Raw genomic sequence first — 21876 nt, forward strand, 5'->3', positions numbered from 1 at the left:
GCTTACTTTAGTTGGGCTCTTAACCCTTTTAATAATTTACAATTGTTTGCTTCTAGGCAATTGTAGTATTGTTTAACAACAAACATTTGTGCATTGCTGAACCAAAAGCTAGTAGCAACAGATTAATTTATGCTTTCTCTTTATGACTCTTTGAAGGAAATCATGGTGTTTTTTTTTTTTTTGGTTTATTGACTGACATTCAACTGCTCTAGAATTAAGAACCAGACCCCCGAAAACAATATAATGCTTCAGTGTTGAAGACTAAAAGACTGAATCAGCTCAGGCTTTTACACATGAACATTTATCATATGATCCCCAACAGTGGTGACAATAATTATTCATACTGCTGTGCATGATGGGAGTTTTTACTATGGTGTTACCCAGCATGCATTGCAGCATGAAGCATGTTGTTGATTGTCACTATTGTTGAGATTCATATGCTGGTTCTTGATGTCTGTGTATCTACATTATACAGTAGTTTGACATTTTTATGCATTACATGGACTTGAAATCATTCATAATAACTATTAGAGCAGCACTTTGTTTGCCTGCTTTAGTTTCACAGGGTTGATTACACAATGCCTTCATTTAATGAGGTAAACAATAAACTTCACACGTAATCAAACCAGCTCATGACAACTCATGATATGAGCTCATCATAAAAGCAGCTAACACATGCTTAATGTACAGCACTGCTCTCTCTGCTTTACAACAGCACATGCATTGCTATAGAGAGAGATCTAACACAGGAGTCAAGGGTCAAGAGCTCAACTAAAGCAAACACTGACTTCCATGATGGTGACATCATTTTAACCAATAAAACAACATCTGATCCTCTGTGATTCTCAACAAGATCTTCTGTATACCTCTAACATGAATAAACTCAGTCTGGTTAGTAATGAGTGAAGCTGCTGATGCTGTTTGTGGAGTTGTTTAATCAGATCTTCAGAGATTTAATGTCTTATTTTATTTCAGTTGATTTCTTCTGTGGCTGAAGTCAGTTGTAGTTCTTGTGTTTCTCTTTTCTTCAGTGATTCTGCTCGTTAACAGCAGGTGTTCATCACTAATGCTCAATCAACATTTAATTAGACACTTAACTATATCATTAACTTTAACTCTGCTTCAGTGTTACTTTAACTCTATTTAGAGTGGGACCAAATGTTCTCTGAATAGAGTTAATTTTACTCTGGGGTGTTTACTGTGTATGAATGGCTGTACTGTACAGTAAGGTTGATATGAGATAAAGTCAGCACAATTAATTTTATGATGGTTTACATAAATGTAGCATTCCCTCTAGACCTCTAGTTGTGTATTTGGACAGTCTCATCTGCATAGTAACAGCCAATATAATATTAATCATGTATTATCAATTCTAAATGTTACCTCTGTTACACTTAATTTACATTAATTTGAATGTTTACAATATTACATATAACCCATCTTAAAGTATAACAAAGCGTAAATATTCCCCAAAGCTGCTCTCAGGGAAAGTGTGCATTATCATAATAAAACTCTATGGCCATTTAATCTAAACAAAATTAAATATCTGCAAAATGCAGAACGCGTTACATGCAGATTAATTAATTTCTGTCATATAAATATTCATTTTGCGCTTTTTAATGCATATGAATCACGTGTTTATTAGCATATATTAGTTTTTTTAAACACATTATCTAAATTTCTGTCATACATATGCCTCATTCTCTTTACTGTCATTGTTTTCTTTACCAATAAATCCATTTCAGTGAAGAATATGATCAATCCTTTCAGTCACAACACGAATTCAAGGCATTTGGAGGCTTTATAAAGAGTCGATTTCCTCATAATTGATGTGACAGTTCTTCCAAAACTTCCCAAATACTTTTAATATTGCTAATCTTTGATACGTAATTTGTTAGATATATTTATTATTTAGTCGCCCATCTTTGAGCTTCTTATATCGCATATATGGATTATTATGACTGCGTGAATGTCTTTTAGAGACTGCCAACAGAAAACAATGCACAGAAAATTAGCCATATAGACAAGACTAATTATCATGAATCGACGAATCGATTAATACTTTATTTACTTACCTGCTGTATCACTGGTCCATATTCAGATTGCGCGTGCTCCTGGAGAGGCCCCGCCTCCACTGCGCGTGAGCGTGATTAACCAATCACAAGGCAGTCCGTGTTTTCAGAGGCGTCTCCGCCCATTGAGGTGGTAATGTGTATAAATCAGCAGTAACAGACCCTGCCGATACACTCCAAAATACCTGAAAACTGCTACACACACTTAAAAGAACATTCCCCCCAAAAAACAGGAGATTGTTCCTGAGAGTCAAACAGATGAATCTACATCACTTGAATTACGAGGACATGTCCTCATAATCCCAAATGTCCTTATAATGCTGCTGTGTAAACTGGTGAAATGTCCTTGTATTCCACCTACCTACCTAACTACCTACCCACCCACACACACACACTCTCACACACACACACCCACACACACACACACACTCTCTCACACACACACAGAGTAAGTATCCCATGATGCACTGCACACCGGTGACAGATCATACTGCAAGCTCAGTCAGAACATCTAATACATTTAAGTGTACTTGTAGACAATCCTGCAATGTTTACTCTACTGCTGTCGTTAGTCATTGCCTCAGCCCCTGTACAGTCTACAGAGTTTCGGCTCTTGGTCTTCTCTACTCTTTGAGATCAGCCTGAAATAGTCCAGTCCAGTCGTTACTGCGGTCACTGGCTACGTTTACATTAGGGGTGGGTGTATTGGTCCTAATACTGATAGTATCGATACCAATGTTGGTATTGGTATCGGATTGATACTAGCCTGATAAGATCGATACTCTAGTTTGTTTTTTTCTCCTATACACTTAATACATTCAACAAAGTGTAGACATGTCTGTAGGTGTATATTCCGCTCTTTTCACATCTCATAGCATTGCTGCTCCTCCCCTGCGACGCTGTGTTTGGTTGTCATGCATTCACGTGACTCAGCAGCTCCGAGCGTGAGCGGATACTTTTGGCTACAGTTCGAACGGTAGAACTCCGAACTACACAAGAAATGAAAAGGGGAGGAAGGAAATCCTTCACATAGTGCATATTGTATATACCTGTATATCAAAATTGTCCTTTTTATGCAGTATCACTGTAAGGTGTATACTGAGTTTGGCCTTTTAATATTATTTCTTAATGCATTAAGCCACTTTAAATGTTTTCATTACAACGGTTTTCTATGGGAGTAAGATGCTTCACGTAATTTAGCATGTTTGCATATATTCTGGGCTCAGCTGGTTGCCACATATTATATTTTATTAACAAACTGTATACCGAATTTAGTCTTTATTTATTTATTTGTTCTTTATCACTGTCTTCCTCCATTGCACCATATTAAATCTTTTTATATTGCAATTAGAGAAACACTACAACATTAGTATTGTTAATTTTTTTTAATTGTTGTTGGTCACTTAAATGTGTGTTTTTTGTTTAAATGACAAGTATCTGTATCGTATCGGCGATACTGGCCCTGTATTTACCGGATTGATACCAAAATTTGCAGTATCGCACACCCCTAGTTTACGTGGACATCAATACTACGATTTTAATATGATTAAGACAGTACTCGGATTAAGAGTCTACATGTAAACAGAGATTTTTGATTACCTTAATCCGGCTAAAGAAGTAAACACAAATTAAATGAAGACGTGGAGTATTCCTATTTTAGTCGCATTATTGAGGTGCAGTACAGACATGTGAACACCTTAATCACATTATTACCGTCGTGTAGGACTTTTCACCGCATTTTGCGACAGGATCCTGACGTAGGGTTATGTAGGGTGCTGATGGGGTCTCAGGAGGCGCTGGCATGCTACGTAGGGTGCTGGTGGCTGATGGGGTCTCAGGAGGCGCTGGCATGTTACGTAGGGTGCTGGTGGCTGATGGGGTCTAAGGAGGCGCTGGCATGTAACGTAGGGTGCTGGTAATTGATGGGGTCTCAGGAGGCGCTGGCATGTTACGTAGGGTGCTGGTAATTGATGGGGTCTCAGGAGGCGCTGGCATGTTACGTAGGGTGCTGGTGGCTGATGGGGTCTCAGGAGGCGCTGGCATGTTACGTAGGGTGCTGGTGGCTGATGGGGTCTCAGGAGGCGCTGGCATGTTACGTAGGGTGCTGGTGGCTGATGGGGTCTCAGGAGGCGCTGGCATGTTACGTAGGGTGCTGGTGGCTGATGGGGTCTCAGGAGGCGCTGGCATGTTACGTAGGGTGCTGGTGGCTGATGGGGTCTCAGGAGGCGCTGGCATGTTACGTAGGGTGCTGGTGGCTGATGGGGTCTCAGGAGGCGCTGGCATGTTACGTAGGGTGCTGGTGGCTGATGGGGTCTCAGGAGGCGCTGGCATGTTACGTAGGGTGCTGGTAATTGATGGGGTCTCAGGAGGCGCTGGCATGTTACGTAGGGTGCTGGTAATTGATGGGGTCTCAGGAGGCGCTGGCATGTTACGTAGGGTGCTGGTGGCTGATGGGGTCTCAGGAGGCGCTGGCATGTTACGTAGGGTGCTGGTGGCTGATGGGGTCTCAGGAGGCGCTGGCATGTTACGTAGGGTGCTGGTGGCTGATGGGGTCTCAGGAGGCGCTGGCATGTTACGTAGGGTGCTGGTGGCTGATGGGGTCTCAGGAGGCGCTGGCATGTTACGTAGGGTGCTGGTGGCTGATGGGGTCTCAGGAGGCGCTGGCATGTTATGTAGGGTGCTGGTGGCTGATGGGGTCTCAGGAGGCGCTGGCATGTTACGTAGGGTGCTGGTGGCTGATGGGGTCTCAGGAGGCGCTGGCATGTTACGTAGGGTGCTGGTGATTGATGGGGTCTCAGGAGGCGCTGGCATGTAACGTAGGGTGCTGGTGGCTGATGGGGTCTCAGGAGGCGCTGCTATGTTACGTAGGGTGCTGGTGATTGATGGGGTCTCAGGAGGCGCTGGCATGTTACGTAGGGTGCTGGTGGCTGATGGGGTCTCAGGAGGCGCTGGCATGTTACGTAGGGTGCTGATGGGGTCTCAGGAGGCGCTGGCATGTTACGTAGGGTGCTGGTGGCTGATGGGGTCTCAGGAGGCGCTGGCATGTAACGTAGGGTGCTGGTGGCTGATGGGGTCTCAGGAGGCGCTGGCATGTTACGTAGGGTGCTGGTGATTGATGGGGTCTCAGGAGGCGCTGGCATGTTACGTAGGGTGCTGGTGTCTGATGGGGTCTCAGGAGGCGCTGGCATGTTACGTAGGGTGCTGGTGGCTGATGGGGTCTCAGGAGGCGCTGGCATGTTACGTAGGGTGCTGGTGGCTGATGGGGTCTCAGGAGGCGCTGGCATGTTACGTAGGGTGCTGGTGATTGATGGGGTCTCAGGAGGCGCTGGCATGTTACGTAGGGTGCTGGTGGCGTCTCAGGAGGTGCTGGCATGTTACGTAGGGTGCTGGTGGCTGATGGGGTCTCAGGAGGCGCTGGCATGTTACGTAGGGTGCTGGTGGCTGATGGGGTCTCAGGAGGCGCTGGCATGTTACGTAGGGTGCTGGTGGCTGATGGGGTCTCAGGAGGCGCTGGCATGTTACGTAGGGTGCTGGTGGCTGATGGGGTCTCAGGAGGCGCTGGCATGTTACGTAGGGTGCTGGTGATTGATGGGGTCCCAGGAGGCACTAGCATTGTCAAGGCTGCAGTGGTGGTTGGGGGCATTTTGCATGATGTGGAATGCTGCTTCCATTTACAAACTTCTAAATGATTCTGAAAATCATCTTTTCTTAAAATTGTAGCTGTACAGTAGACACAGTGAAAATGTAGTGTTGGTCTGCAGCCCAATCCATATCTGTGAAAAGTGAAATCTAAAATACAAAGAAAAAAAATTAGTAAACACTTCATTCCTGTAAGTCCAGAGTGCTGAGTAGGGTAACTCTAATCCTACTCAAACGTATCACTGTTTTGTGTGTGAATATTTATTGGGATATGAAAACATGAAAAGATAAATACACAAATATATAGTCTAATTGTTTGTGTTTTGTTAGGTTAAGTGTTTGTCTATTAAACTTTTGACTTGGACCAAGACAAACTGACATTTTGTGATCAAATCATGCTGAAAAGCAACTAATTCAAAGAGACTACTATTAAATATTGTTTTGCCATTGTATATTAACAAATAACTCAAAATGTTCTACCTCCATGGACAACGGCCTTTTTGAAGTGGTTTTTAATGTGTGCATTCAATTTGTCCTGTCTTGTCGATTTGAAAATACTGCTAACACAAAAAGGGCAGTGAAAATTTAGCAGCATGTTGTTCATTGCTCCAAAGGAGGTACCGCTGCAATTGTTATATGGATCTATAGATGGAAAACAAAAGCACATATATGAAACATTTCTCATAGACGGAAAATGTTACAAATGCAGTAAAATACAAAGACACTCCAAAACTTTGGTGTTTCAGGACCCTTCAGAAATCCATACATTTATTCAGTATTCAGCCATTTCTTTTCCATTTTCTTCATCCTTGGTCCAGTTTTCACATGAACTTTTAGAAATCATTACAGTTTATTTGACTCTCAAGCAACATTTCTGATTATTATCAATACTGAAAACAATTTTGCTGTTTCATATTTTGTGTGGAAATGGTGATACGCTTTATTTTTCAGGATTTTTTTAAAATAAATATACAAAAATATATTTATATATATAAATATAAATATAATACTATAAATATTAAATGCAAATCATTTTAAATGGCTTCACTCACTTTGTAATTTTCATGCATTATGAAAGAATAAAATGATTAATTTCTCTCTCTTTTTTACATCTTATACAAATGTAATAATAATGAATGTATCATTGTTTCCACAAAAAACATTAAGCAGCAAAACTGTTTTTAACATTAAGAATAATGAGAAATGTGTTTTGAGCAGCAAATCGGCATAATTAGAATGATTTCTGAAGGACATGTAACTTCTCTTTGAAACAGATTTATAAATGTTTCTAATGACGAATATTGTGTTCCCAAACACAAACTAAAGCGACTAAAACAGTACTGTATAACAGCAGACATGTAGCACGTCAGACTACAGCCTATTATATCTACTATATATATATATATATATATACACAATCTCAAACTCTCACCGCCATTCATAAAAAGTAATTTGGTTGAGAAACAGGTTTCGCTGATGATTGTGTGTGGCGTTTTGAATAATTTGAACGCTTTTATAAACGTCCTGCAGATGGCGCAGGACGTTTATAATATAAAGTTATATATAAGTTATAGTATAAAAAACTATAGTTTTTTACCACATCGTCCGCCATGACGTTAGTTCCGCAATCCTCCCGCCATCTTCGGAACTGACTCCGCCCACTTCCGGCCTCAGACTGCTGTGACCCAATGGTTCCTCAGTTGGTTATCATCAGCATTTGGGTTGAAAAAAATAAGCCAGCGTTTTTTAGAGTGTAGAAGACTGTTAAAACACATCTAAGATATATGAGAATATAGAGCAGAATGTGTTCTGTGGCACAGGGGTAGGTTTAGAGACAGGTTTGGAGTATTTTATAGTCTTATATTAAAGATCATGTGTTTGTGTGTCTGATTTATGAATTGATTCATGATTCCTGATTCTGATGTGTTTTCTCTCCATCAGATTCCCATCAGCTCACTCTGGATCTGAACACAGTGAATAAACGCCTCCGTCTGTCTGAGAGAAACAGAGTGATTACTCACACTAACACAGGCCACCAGTATCCTGATCATCCAGACAGATTTGATGGGATACATCAGGTGTTGTGTAGAGAGAGTGTGAGTGGACGCTGTTACTGGGAGATTGAGTGGAGTGGATATGTGTATATATCAGTGTCATATAAGAGCATCAGCAGGAAGGGAGGTGGTAAAGAGTGTGGGATTGGACGTAATGATCAGTCCTGGAGTTTGATCTGCACTCCTGACAGTTACTCATTAAGATACAATAACATAGAGACTGCTCTCTCTGTGAAGCCCAGCAGCAGGAGAATAGGAGTGTTTGATGATGATGATGTCAGGAGAATAGGAGTGTTTGATTATGATGTCAGGAGAATAGGAGTGTTTGATGATGATGATATCAGGAGAATAGGAGTGTTTGATGATGAGGATATCAGGAGAATAGGAGTGTTTCATGATGTTATCTATAGAGTAGGAGTGTATGTGGATGAGAGAGCAGGAACTCTGTCCTTCTACAGCATCTCTGACACAATGACCCTCATCCACTCAGTCCAGACCACATTCACTCAGCCGCTCTATCCTGGGATTGGGTTTGGTCGTTATGGATCAGTGAAACTGTTAATGAATCAGAACAGACTGATGAGAGATTCTACCCAGAATGCTTTGAGCTGCATGATAAACCAGTGACAGTGAGATATTATAGTCTCTTCATCACATTAATATGAACATCAATCAGAATAAATGTGTGTCAGAAATCATCATAGAGAGTCAGATCAGTCATTCATTCAGAAGATATTCATCTCATTTTTCTGGATTGTTTTTGAGCACAAATAATAAAACAATGACATTCATCAGTTACAATCTGATCTCAAGATGATCTATGTAATCAGTATTTCTAGTTTCTCACTGTAAAGATGCTTTGAATAAGTCTGTACTGTACAATAAAGCTGATCAATCTGAGAAATGTCTGAATGATTTATGAATCATGAATATAATCCATTCCTCACGAGACACAAGACAAAATATAACATTAATCACAGCATTTAATTAAATATAGTTATTATAACTACAGTAAAGACATATTACATTATTATGAAGAACATGACAGAATATTTGTTTTAAAATATTTCATAATACGAGTTTGAAAGTGTTTTAATGACAATAGATTCATCAGAATAATCAAATTTTAATTTTAATTACTGAAACATGTTAAAATATATAAAAACTTTGCTGACTGATTTGAACAGAAGTGTACACTCACCTAAAGGATTATTAGGAACACCTGTTCAATTTCTCATTAATGCAATTATCTAATCAACCAATCACATGGCAGTTGCTTCAATGCATTTAGGGGTGTGGTCCTGGTCAAGACAATCTCCTGAACTCCAAACTGAATGTCAGAATGGGAAAGAAAGGTGATTTAAGCAATTTTGAGCGTGGCATGGTTGTTGGTGCCAGACGGGCCGGTCTGAGTATTTCACAATCTGCTCAGTTACTGGGATTTTCACGCACAACCATTTCTAGGGTTTACAGAGAATAGTGTGAAAAGGGAAAAACATCCAGTATGCGGCAGTCCTGTGGGCGAAAATGCCTTGTTGATGCTAGAGGTCAGAGGAGAATGGACCGACTGATTCAAGCTGATAGAAGAGCAACTTTGACTGAAATAACCACTCGTTACAACCGAGGTATGCAGCAAAGCATTTGTGAAGCCACAACACGCACAACCTTGAGGCGGATGGGCTACAACAGCAGAAGACCCCACCGGGTACCACTCATCTCCACTACAAATAGGAAAAAGAGGCTACAATTTGCACGAGCTCACCAAAATTGGACGGTTGAAGACTGGAAAAATGTTGCCTGGTCTGATGAGTCTCGATTTCTGTTGAGACATTCAGATGGTAGAGTCAGAATTTGGCGTAAACAGAATGAGAACATGGATCCATCATGCCTTGTTACCACTGTGCAGGCTGCTGGTGGTGGTGTAATGGTGTGGGGGATGTTTTCTTGGCACACTTTAGGCCCCTTAGTGCCAATTGGGCATCGTTTAAATGCCACGGCCTACCTGAGCATTGTTTCTGACCATGTCCATCCCTTTATGACCACCATGTACCCATCCTCTGATGGCTACTTCTAGCAGGATAATGCACCATGTCACAAAGCTCGAATCATTTCAAATTGGTTTCTTGAACATGACAATGCGTTCACTGTACTAAAATGGCCCCCACAGTCACCAGATCTCAACCCAATAGAGCATCTTTGGGATGTGGTGGAACGGGAGCTTCGTGCCCTGGATGTGCATCCCACAAATCTCCATCAACTGCAAGATGCTATCCTATCAATATGGGCCAACATTTCTAAAGAATGCTTTCAGCACCTTGTTGAATCAATGCCACGTAGAATTAAGGCAGTTCTGAAGGCGAAAGGGGGTCAAACACAGTATTAGTATGGTGTTCCTAATAATCCTTTATGTGAGTATATATATATAATGCAAATATTACTTTAGCTGAAGTATTTCTGGCAATACTGGAGTCCTTTTTTATTAATTTAACTATTATTTGAATTATAGCAAACAACTAAAGAAATGTGTTACAATTGCAATAATCCTATTGTACTGTCACAAAATACAAAATTTTTTTTTTAATAATAATAATAATAATAGTAAACTACCAAAATATGAATTTTATTATCATTTTAATTATAACAAATAAAACTAATTAAAATAAAACAACAATAAAAATATGCCACAACTGCAACAATCCTATTATACTGTAAAATAAAAACGATTTAATAATAATAACCAAAATATGTATTTTATTTTATATGAATGTATTATTTTCAGAATATAAAAAGGAAATGTTACAGTTGCATTCTACTGCACTAAAAAAATAAAAACAATGTAACTAAATATTTTAGTTATTTATTAGTTATTAATTATTTAGTTAATTTGTTAATTTTGAATTGTTAATTTATTTTTAAATATAAACATTACCCAAAACCATAAAAGTAAATATTACTATACAATAAAAACTCTGTAGTCTATAATAATAATAATAATAATTTATTTTAGTATTATTTAAAGTACATCAAAATAAAGACATTTGTTACAATTAAAATAATCATATTCCACTGTAAAAACAAAAATAACTCAGTTTTTATTATTATTATTATTATTATAAAGAAGAAGAAGAAGAATTGTTTTATTTAAATCAGAACCATTAAAAAAAGTAAAAAGATAATATTGTAGTAATTGTACTGAAAAATAAAAATGAGTAATGGAAAAATGTTTCTAATTGTTATTTAAATAATACAATTATAATAAACAAAAATCAAGAAAATAAAAGTATAAAATATTAGTATAATAATAATAATCATAATAATATATTATTTTATTATCTTTTAAAGTACAACAAAATAAAGACATTTGTTACATTTACAATAATCCTATTCCACTGTAAAAAACTAAAATATCAATTTTATTATTATTATTATTATTAAGAAGAATATCAAAATCAAAACAATAAAAAACATAAGTTAATATTGCAGTAATTGTACTCTAAAAATGTTATTTTATTTTTTAAATAAAATTATTTTTTTAATAATAATTTTATAAAATAAATGTATAATAATACAAAATAATAAATTAAATGTATAAAATGTGAGTATAATAATAATAATTAGAAGAAGAACAACATCAACAACAATATATTTTTTATTAATATTTAAATTATAACAAATCAACAAAGAAAGGTCATGATTGCAATGATCCTATTATACTAAAAAAATAAGAAAATAGCATTTAAAAATAATAATAATCAAAATATTTATTTTATTTTTATGTATTTATAAATTATAACAGTTAAAAAAGTCAATCAAAAAATCATATTGAACCGTAGAATAAAATGTCAGTATTTAGTAGTAAAAATAATAATAATGATAAATGCTATTTTATTTTATTTTATTTAAATATCAATTAAAAGAAAAAAAATACTATTGTTACTTTTGCAGTAATTGTACTGTAAAACAAAAAAGTGAGAAAACAACAACAACAATAATAATAATAAAAATATGAATTTTATTTTATATTCATTTATTTTCAGTATATCAAAAAGGAAATGTTGCAATTGCAAAAATGGGTATTTTTAAATAATAATATCCTACATATTTTAGTTATTTACAGTTTTGTTCTTTTCGACTGCTAACAAGCATTGTTCAATACTGAAACCACATTTTCAAAACTGTTCACACAGTCTGCATCACCAACATGAATCTTGACCAAACCTCCAAAACTCACTCAGACCAACAAAACACGTCATATAGGTCTCAAAACAAGCTTGTTTCATCATAACACTGGGAACAATTCTCATTCATAACACACTGATCTAAAAAACACTAACAACAGGGAGCACTACATAAACGATGAACCTTTATCTTTGAAGCTTGAATGATTTGTCACATAAGTATTTCATCATAGGATAAGAATAACATCTTTTCATTTTACCTTCTGTATTACTGCACAAAGAATGGATGAGAAAATCAGCATTTTCCCTGTTTCTTCATCTACCAAAAACACACCATCATCAGTTCCAACGTGATCTCATGAAAACACGTACCTATTTGTACGTCAAATTTGTCCACGGAAAACATATGCATGTGACGTTTAAACAGACGCCTATACGTACTATATACACGTATTTGGGCTTCAAAAACGTAAAGGGTCTTACATATTTTCATTTAAATAATGTATAAATGCTTACGTATAACCGACTGCATACTTTAGAGTGGATGCGTGGCAAGATTGTGACAAACAAAAGATATGAATATAGCTGCGAGCAGTGATGACGGGCCCAAGCCGTCAGCATACGCCACCCCGGTGGCATGGATAAAACGGTGCCCAGCGAGCACAAGCATCACAGTAACCCTCTGGCAGTTTGGTTTTAAGGGATACGGCAATTAAAGGGTTAATCCAAACCATCAACTCTGTGAAACACACACACACAGAACAACATATAAAACTTTAAATTCTGTCAAAATATATTTTTCATTGGTAGTTCATGTTAGTTAATGCATTTACTAATGCTAACAAATGAGAAATTATTATAGTTACCAAAGCTTTTAATGATTTATAAGCATTTTTTAATTATTTATTTTTCCATTAACTAACATGAATAATTTTTACTAACACAAATTAATAAAGTAAAAAATATATTGTTAATATTTAATGTTATTTGTGAATTAACCAATGTTAAAAAACAACATTATTTAACTGTTGTTAATTAACATCATTAATAATTATATACCATTTAATGTTAATCAATATTAATTCCAAAATGTGTTAATATATTATTAAATTTTAAAGTTTTATTTTTTGAACATGACTATTTTTCTAATATTAAAAATATTTTGTTCATTGTTAGTTCATTGTAAGTTCATACTATCAATGAAGAATTAACATGCTGTAAAAAATATCATTTTTTATTGTCAGTTCATGTTAATTAATGCATTCCCTACTGTTAACACATGAGACTTAATTATAAAGTGTTATCAAAACCTTTAATGCTTTATAAGCATTTTTTAAGGATTTTATTGAGAAGTTTAAACAGACCCTCTCTCTCACTCTCTCTCTCTCTCTCTCTCTCTCTCTCTCTGTCTCCCTCTCTCTCTCTCTCTGTCTCCCTCTCTCTCTCTCTCTCTCTCTCTCTCTCTCTCTCCCTCCACACTCACTGAACTCACACAGTCAGTCACCCACCCAGTCACCCACCGCACACATTAGAAGCACAGTGACAGGAGATCTCTGATAGTTTTTTAATTTTCTCCTCTGCATAGTGTATTGTAAATTCATGAAATTAATCACATATCCTTACACTGTATTGTTCTGTGTATGTAATTTTTTATGAAGTGTTGGAAGCTGCTCTTAAAAGATAAAAAAAAAAAGTTTTCTATTTTTTCTGTAACTTTAATAAATTGCCATTAAAACACCGTTCAAGATATCCTAAATCCGTCCGCAATTTAGCATCTTCAGTATTTTGGCATCATGAGAAAAAATGTTTGGTGTGATTTCTGTGTTTCTGCTTGAAGGAGTATGAATTTGTTTACAGCCTGTTTTTAAAAAAAACCCACATTAAAATAAATATAGCCGACTTCCTGTTGGTCGTAGCTAATGACTGTAAATTAGAAAGTTGTCCGGATTAATAAGAACAATTTATGTACCGAGTTTGGGGTCTGTAGCTATCATTATATATATATAATCATTAATAATTATATACCATTTAATGTTGATCAATATTAATTCCAAAATATGTTAATATATTATTAAAGTTTAAAGTTTATCTTTTGAACATGACTATTTTTCTAACATTAAAAAGATTAATAAATGCTTTAAAAAAAATAGTTCTTTGTTAGTTTACGGGGAAGTCGTGGCCTAATGGATAGAGAGTTGGACTCGTAATCCAAAGGTTGTGGGTTCGAGCCCCCGGCCGGCAGGGATTGTAGGTGGGGGGAGTGAATGTCCAGCGCTCTCTCCACCCTCAATACCACGACTGAGGTGCCCTTGAGCAAGACAACTGCTCCCCGGGCGCCGCAGCATAAATGCTGCCCACTGCTCCGGGTGTGTGTTCACAGTGTGTGTGTGTGTGTGCATTTGTTCACTACTCTTTAGTTCACTTTACTTTAGTTCATTGTAAGTTCATACTATCAATGAAGAATTAACATGCTGTAAAAAATATATTTTTCATTGTTAGTTCATGTTAATTAATAAGAAAAGAAAAAAGAAAAGAAAAGAAAAAAACAAAACATGGTAAAAGTGTTTGAAATAAAGCATGAAATGTATACACACACACACACACACACACACGCACACGCACACACACACACACACACAAACACACACACACTCAATACACACACACACTAGCCTTAGCTTTAATTACAGAAAAAAAAATACCTTGCTGGGTAATGTTGTTTTTTTTTGTTTTTCATATACATATATTGCGTTATTGCAGAGAATATGCAATATTTCGATATTTTTATGTTGTACTTTTAAACGTGCTGTGTTCAGGTACGAAAATAATCTTTTCGCTTTGCTCAGACCACTTCTAGTGTTTCTCGTTTTGCATAATCTCCCGCGCATTACATTTAAATCTTTAATTTGGCCTTTGAAGCATGAAGAATGATAAGTGTGTGCATGTGTGGATGTGTGTCTATCATAAATATGTAGAATAATTCAGTAATTTGAACAGTTTTATAATGTGTTGGTGTATAATTGTGCCTTAAATAAAGATGAGATGACATTATGTGAGAAATGCCTGAAAAACAACTAATTCAAAGACTTTCCTGCCACTTTTACAAGAGATTGATGCTTACCACTTAACACAAATAATACAGATGAATATAAATAAAGATTGCCTTTTGGTATCTTGTGCAAAGTGTTTGTCACATATTTTGAACCTTCATTTTGTTCCACCCCATACGCTGCAACGTGAGCAAATCTGTGCGTCCTGTCAATCAAAACACACAAACTGATTACATACACTAAACAATGTAGTCTCGCATTACTTTTGGGAAGTGTTACTTGAAAATGTGAATATCTGGAAAAGTCACCGAGGCCAGAATTACATATAAACATAGTAACCTGCTTTGGACATGAACTTAGTGCTGATACCAATCCTTGATAAAAAGCTATTCGCTTGTTCCACTTCTTCCCCCATGGTATATGCAGCACCCGTTTGAAAGCTTCCACTCCATTTGATCTATTGAGTGAAGAAAAAGATTAATATATGCAAGTTTTATCTGAATATATAATATAAAACAGCCAATACGAACACATCCCACTGGGCAAAGGTATGTCCAGTGGACGTCTTTTTATGTCTTTGCAGACGTTGAAGAGACGTCCACTGAGGAGCCAGAATGTAAGTTTTTATGATGTCTTTTTTTTGACGTTCTGTTGATTCATGAATGAATGCATTGTGTTTTTGTCTATTTTCTATTAGAATTTAATGTTTTGAATTGGTTTGCACTGCATGTATGCAATGAATGTATTTACTATGAGTCTCCTATAATTAGATTGCTATTAGATTTTATAAGGTTATAAAGGTTTTATAAGGTCATAAGGCACATCCTCAGGACCCGGACTAAAGGTGAGGTGTAAATATTCAAAATAAAGGTGTACGTGGTATTTTGGTCGTTAGGACATACTTGGTACGTTGCTGCAACCAATATGATCCGGTACTATGCCGTCCTCACAACGTGCCAGTTTGGTTGTTAGGACATACCCGCCACGTTCCAGCGATTTACCACTATAACCTCGCCATGACGAATCACAGATTTCTTTCCATAAATCCTGTGCATAATCACATTCAAAAAATAAGTGTGATATTGTTTCCCAATTAGAATCACAGAATGTCCATTGTGAAGAGATGTCCAACTTAAATTTTGAAAGTAGAGAGTTACAGGGATAGTACATATGAAGAATTTTATAGTGAAGTATCACTTTCATCTGTCAGAACACACGCTGGCGAAGGGAACAGGGAGGCATAGGAACTTCTTTCAAGAAACTCAGAGATCTCTGGAGACATGGAAGTACACAGAATGACGCCTACTGACGATACATTGACGATCAGACCGGACACAAAGGCAGGGAAACACAGGGCTTAAGAACTGGGGAGTAAACTAGATAATTAATAATACATGGCTGGGAAATACTAAACTAATTATGACAAACGAGGACAGGAACAGGAAGACCAAATATGGGCACGAGAGGAGGGGAAACACGAGACACAGAGAGATAAAGTCTGACACTACTCCCCCCTTCCGGATGGCACGTCCCGCGCCTAGCAACATCCAACGGGGAGGGGGGGTGGGCGCTCTGGAGGCTGGCCTCCAGGGCGGCGCCCGTTCCAGGAGCCATGGCGGGTCAGGGGACTCGGACGGCCATGGCGGAGCCTGGGATTCGGGGAGCCATGGGGGATCAGGGGACTCTGTGGCCTTGGCCCTTGGCCCGGCCACACAGGCCATGGCTATATAGCCCCCCAAAAAATTTTTAGTAGCGCAGACTCTTGGGGGCGCTCTCGAAGCGCAGGCTCTTGGGGGCGCTCGGTAAGCGAGGGCTCTTAGGGGCGCTCTGGAAGCGTGGGCTCTTGGGAGCGCTCGGGAAGCATGGAGCTGGACTGGACCAGTGGAGATGTAGGAGACGCAGGAGGGCTGGACGGGACCAGAGGAGACACAGGAGCCAAAGGAGAGCTAAACGGGACCAGCGGAGACGTAGGAGGGCTCTTTCGAGGGGCGGGCACAGGAGGGCGCTGTCAAGGAGCAGGCACAGGAGGGTGCTGTTGAGGAGCGGGAACAGGTTTGGAGGGAGCACCGCGAACGGCTAAGGGCTTGTGTGGGCCACGGACGGCGGCAGGTGAGGGAGAGCCACAGGCAGCTGACCTGCGTTGGCCCATGGGCGGCTCTGGGCTGAGGACAGAGGCGGTGCTGGGAAGAGTTGGGTGGTCGGAACATTTGGTTGGGTACGCGGAGGGTCCTGGCGAGGGGTGAGCTGGTGAGGCCTGGTGGTTTTTCGGGTGGGGTTGGATGATGATCACTATGAATCTCTTCTACTTTGAGATTTACGCCATTTGCATACACAGCAAAATCACTGGTGTAAAATTTTCATGGACGGTGTAAATTAACAGTGTTAACTACATGGTGATAAAATAACACTGCTGTTGTTATTTGTAAGACAGTGTCAGTGTGAAATTTAAGTGTATTTTCAAATTTCACCCAAAGTGCTAGGCCACCAGTCTGTGTCTTTTACTTGAAGTCGAAGGAGAAGAAAAAGCAGGTAAATCAGATTCTCACACGATATAGCTAAATTAGATAACACTTTAGAATACTGATCCTTTGTTAATGAATAACTACACAGGAACAAGTCACTAATGCACTATTAACATTGTAGTAACTACTATTACCTAACAAGAAACTATGATTATTGATTTAGTAAGTAATAGCACTCAGTTGAAACTGGTAGTTCACTATTAGCTCATGGTAGATCATGAAGATCATGGTAACACACTAGTAATGACTCAAGAATTATTAAATTCTTTTAGTGGAAATACTAACTACTTGGATCAGTATTCTAAAGTGAAAAGCTTCATAACTCCCTAATGTTGACTGATGTCATTTTAAGCTTTTGAGATAAATGTAAGGTTTTAGATAGTAATGACTCAAGTGTTACTACATCCTTCTGAAGAAACTACTAATTATTTGGATCAGTATTCTAAAGTGAAGAACACGGTAACCCACTAGTAGTGTTACCAAATCTAGCAAAATGAATTACTAACCAAAACCTTACAAAAACCTTAAAAGTTTACACTGACTTCAGTCATTACTAGGGAGTTATCACGATCTTCACTTTAGAATACTGATCCAAATAATTAGTAATTCCTTCTGAAGAATTTGGTAATACTTGAGTCATTACTAGTGGGTTACCATGACCTTCACTTTAGAATTAATTATACATTATTCATATTATGAACCTGTATACAGTAGTTCTCAGTAGTTCTTAGGGAGGTATGAAAAAATAATAGTTACTGTTTAGCTAATAGTGAACTACCACATTCGACTAAGCACTATTACTAATTAATCAGAGTTTCTTGTTAGTAGCTAGTAGCTACTAGAGTGCTAATATTGCCTTACTCGTGTGTTCTTGTCTAGTTATTCATTAATGATGGAACAGTATTCTAAAGTGTTATCCTAAATTAAATGGTTATTTTTATATCTATGCAGCCCTGCACATGAGCAGATGTCGTGGACACGTTTGATCAATTCGTTCACTTGTTAAGATAAATTGGGGCCAGGTTGTACTAATTTGATACCTCAGTAATTCAGCATGAGCAAAACACGCAAGTTAATGTTTGTAACTGTAAAAACGCTGAGTTGTATAAAAAGATCAACTATCAAGGACAGGAGGAGAATTTGCTTATTGAAAGAATTGAGGCCTAATAGGCGGATGAAGCCATGACGCACTCTAAATTGGCCAACACTTTATCAGGACAAAAATGTCACTCACTTAATAATTTATTATTATTAGCGAAACTTGCTTGGTTGGTTTACAAAGTTTATTTAACGAGTTAGATGTAACTTAGCGGTGTTTGTGTGTGTTTTAGTTTTTTGACACACTTTGGCAAACACTTGGAAAAACACCTAGCTTGGTTAAAAAAAAAGTAAACAGACAGTCTGTGATTATCCTAATAGTGAGAGTGTTTCATTCCGAAGAAATGCTGGTTCAAGTGGCGTGTAAAGGGAACACGAAATGGATCCCAATACCAGTGAAAGATGATTGTTTTGACTTCTGTGAATTCATTAAAGAAGGTAAGTTTTTCACATTTAGAGTAATTTTATGTTCATTATGTCAGTGTTATTCACTTTGAAATCAATGATTCTTATTCATATTAAAAAGTATGAGTCATAATATATCATATAATATATGTTAAAATATATACTTTTTGCATTAGACATTTAGTGTATAAATATAAATATATAATTATAAATGGGCTTAATCCCAAATAATATTCTGATCACACTAAAGTGGTGTTTTATTAAATTTTTTTGTATATAGTAATGTTAACAAATCTTTGATTCTTTCAATACATTTGACTGTAATTATAGCCTACTGATCTGAATAGTTATTTATTTTATTATATTGTATTAGATTTAAAAAAAAGTATTACTTGCATGTGAAAATAATACCAAGTGATTGAAATGTTGTAATTTCAGTATGTTTGAACATGAAATTGAATTGTATTTGTTTCTACCTCTAAGCATGGAGCTAATGTGGTTCTTAAAGAATCTGCAGGAGTTGATGTTGATGCTGATATTTATGATGAGCTTGTGAGAACATCGAAGGTGTCCTTCAAAATTTTGGATGGTGATAAATCAGGTAAGAAACTCATGACCTGCTGCCATGTTCAAAAATGTATAATCTAGTTTGTATTCTTTCTTCACAATACGTGATGATAGCATCTGTCTTTTTAATGTTCATATTGTCTTGAGTGCTGTATGTGATTCTAAGATAATGTTCTGCAAGCTGAGGCCGATTTCTCTGAGCCCTCATGCCCCGAGGCGTCATTATCATCAGTGGAATCAGAAAGTTCAGATTCCACAATCTTCAAAGGCACGCAAAAAGTGATTTTTAGAAGAACCTTCTGACTGCTGTAACGGAACGGGTCGGACACAGAAGGTAAGTGAAATCACAAGGTGTTTATTTACAAGGTGAGCAGCAATCAGCAATAATGAAGATTCTTCGGACTTGGTGAGTATCAATTCGTGAGGTTAAAGTAAGAGGAATGTCAGTCACAATAAGTCTCTCTGTCTTGACAGATCCTGGAGATTGGCAGCGTCAGAGCGGCAGAGACACACGAGGATTCAAACAAGCCACTGGGGACAGACGAGGAGGATGACTGGAAGAGGACAAGGCAGAAGGTGAGTAATGACAGGTAAGTATTCACAGGTATCTATATTCAGCTTTCAGAAGAGCGTAGATGATCCATGTAGCAAAGCCAGCCTTGTGATACTGTCAGCTTCGGTCCTAGCTACGTCACTTCAAGATCGGACGAAGAAGTGAGCTGAGGGAAGTGCTTTTATGAGTGTAGTGATTGGAGATTGATGAGTTGCAGGTGCGGGTGATGATTGGAGACAAACAGGTGACAGTGATGAGTGACGGGGAAGACGGGCCATTCTGTGACAACTGCAATGTGTCAAAAGATGTCAGTTGTTTTTTTGCTTAAGTTTTGTCCTTGAATGATATCATTTTTGATACTGTATCAATAATCTTACCAAGATTAGTATATCAAAGACTAGTTTATTTGCATTCAACCTCTTTATTTTTTATTTTTATTTTTTTACAGCGAGTTCATGCAGCGCTGCACTCAAAACCAGGAGGCTCTGATATATTGAAGGAGTACGAACAAACGAAGAGCCTGTCTGACAAGACACGAAAGAAGCTGGTAAACATCCTTGTGGCTGATATGGTAGAGAAGTATGGGTAAGTGACCAGTAAAATAATCATCAGTCTAGTTTATATGTATTAATCACCGTTACATGTCTTTTATTTATTTATTTATTTTGTCATGCTGTGCTGTAGGAGGATCCGTGTAAGCTATGCTCTTGGAATCATCACTCAGTTCCCCAGTCTGAAGGGTAAGTGCTCACCGACTGGTTATGTAAGTATACGGTACATTGAGACTGTACACTCTCTTTATTTCGGCACATATCAATCAAATTATTTATTATACTGAGATGATTTATCTCAGATGCCATTGTCTGCACATTTTCTTCTAGAAAAATCTGCAGAATTCTGTGGAAGGAATGTAAACCTTGTCAAATGTGTAAAGCTTAGAATACTGTTATTGGTAGCTGTAAGTATCATAAAATAAGTTTAAATATTTTATAGTTTGGGTAGTGCATTGTGTCTAGTTGGTCATGCACAAAACTTCTATAAACAATAAATTATTCTGCAAAATTGTGTGCATGACATACCGCCTGGGCCTAATACATTGATGCTGACTTATTGATGCTAAACGTTTGTTTGACAGGAACAGTACTACGATCCACGCAGTGTCCAGGCTTACATTGCCTACAGATTGAAAACTGTTCAGCGCAACTCTGTAAATAACTTGAACGGGGCATCCAAGATGGTCCTAAGACTTTGCGTGACTGAGCTGCTGTCAGCTGACGAATGCACAGAAGCTACACTCAGGTCCATAAATATTGGGACATCGACACAATTCTAACATTTTTGGCTCTATACACCAACACAATGGATTTCAAATGAAACTTTAACTGCAGACTGTCAGCTTTAATTTGAGGGTATTTACATCCAAATCAGGTGAACGGTGTAGAATTACAACAGTTTGCATATGTGCCTCCCACTTGTTAAGGGACCAAAAGTAATGGGACAATTGGCTTCTCAGCTGTTCCATGGCCAGGTGTGTGTTATTCCCTCATTATCCCAATTACAATGAGCAGATAAAAGGTCCAGAGTTCATTTCAAGTGTGCTATTTGCATTTGGAATCTGTTGCTGTCAACTGTCCAGATGAGATCCAAAGAGCTGTCACTATCAGTGAAGCAAGCCATCATTAGGCTGAAAAAACAAAACAAACCCATCAGAGAGATAGCAAAAACATTAGGCGTGGCC

At 37.7% G+C, this 21876-nt stretch overlaps 2 protein-coding genes across 4 annotated transcripts in view; both read left to right on the forward strand.

Moving 5' to 3' along the window:
* Positions 1 to 21876, forward strand: part of LOC306875141 (uncharacterized protein) — a 264860-nt gene that overhangs the window by 217372 nt on the left and 25612 nt on the right. The window lies entirely within an intron of this gene.
* LOC306875128 (protein NLRC3-like) overlaps positions 1 to 21876 on the forward strand; it is a gene marked incomplete at its 3' end in the record, with an annotated part of 134957 nt that overhangs the window by 53091 nt on the left and 59990 nt on the right. For all 3 annotated transcript variants that reach the window (XM_079425542.1, XM_079425541.1, XM_079425543.1), the window contains 3 exons: positions 7653 to 8023; positions 8085 to 8521; positions 14094 to 14160. In XM_079425542.1, the coding sequence (XP_079281668.1) occupies positions 7653 to 8023; positions 8085 to 8117 (404 nt within the window). The remainder of the gene's footprint in view (positions 1 to 7652; positions 8024 to 8084; positions 8522 to 14093; positions 14161 to 21876) is intronic.

The sequence above is a fragment of the Barbus barbus genome, assembly GCF_936440315.1.
Source record: "Barbus barbus genome assembly, chromosome: 9".
NCBI lineage: Eukaryota > Metazoa > Chordata > Actinopteri > Cypriniformes > Cyprinidae > Barbus > Barbus barbus.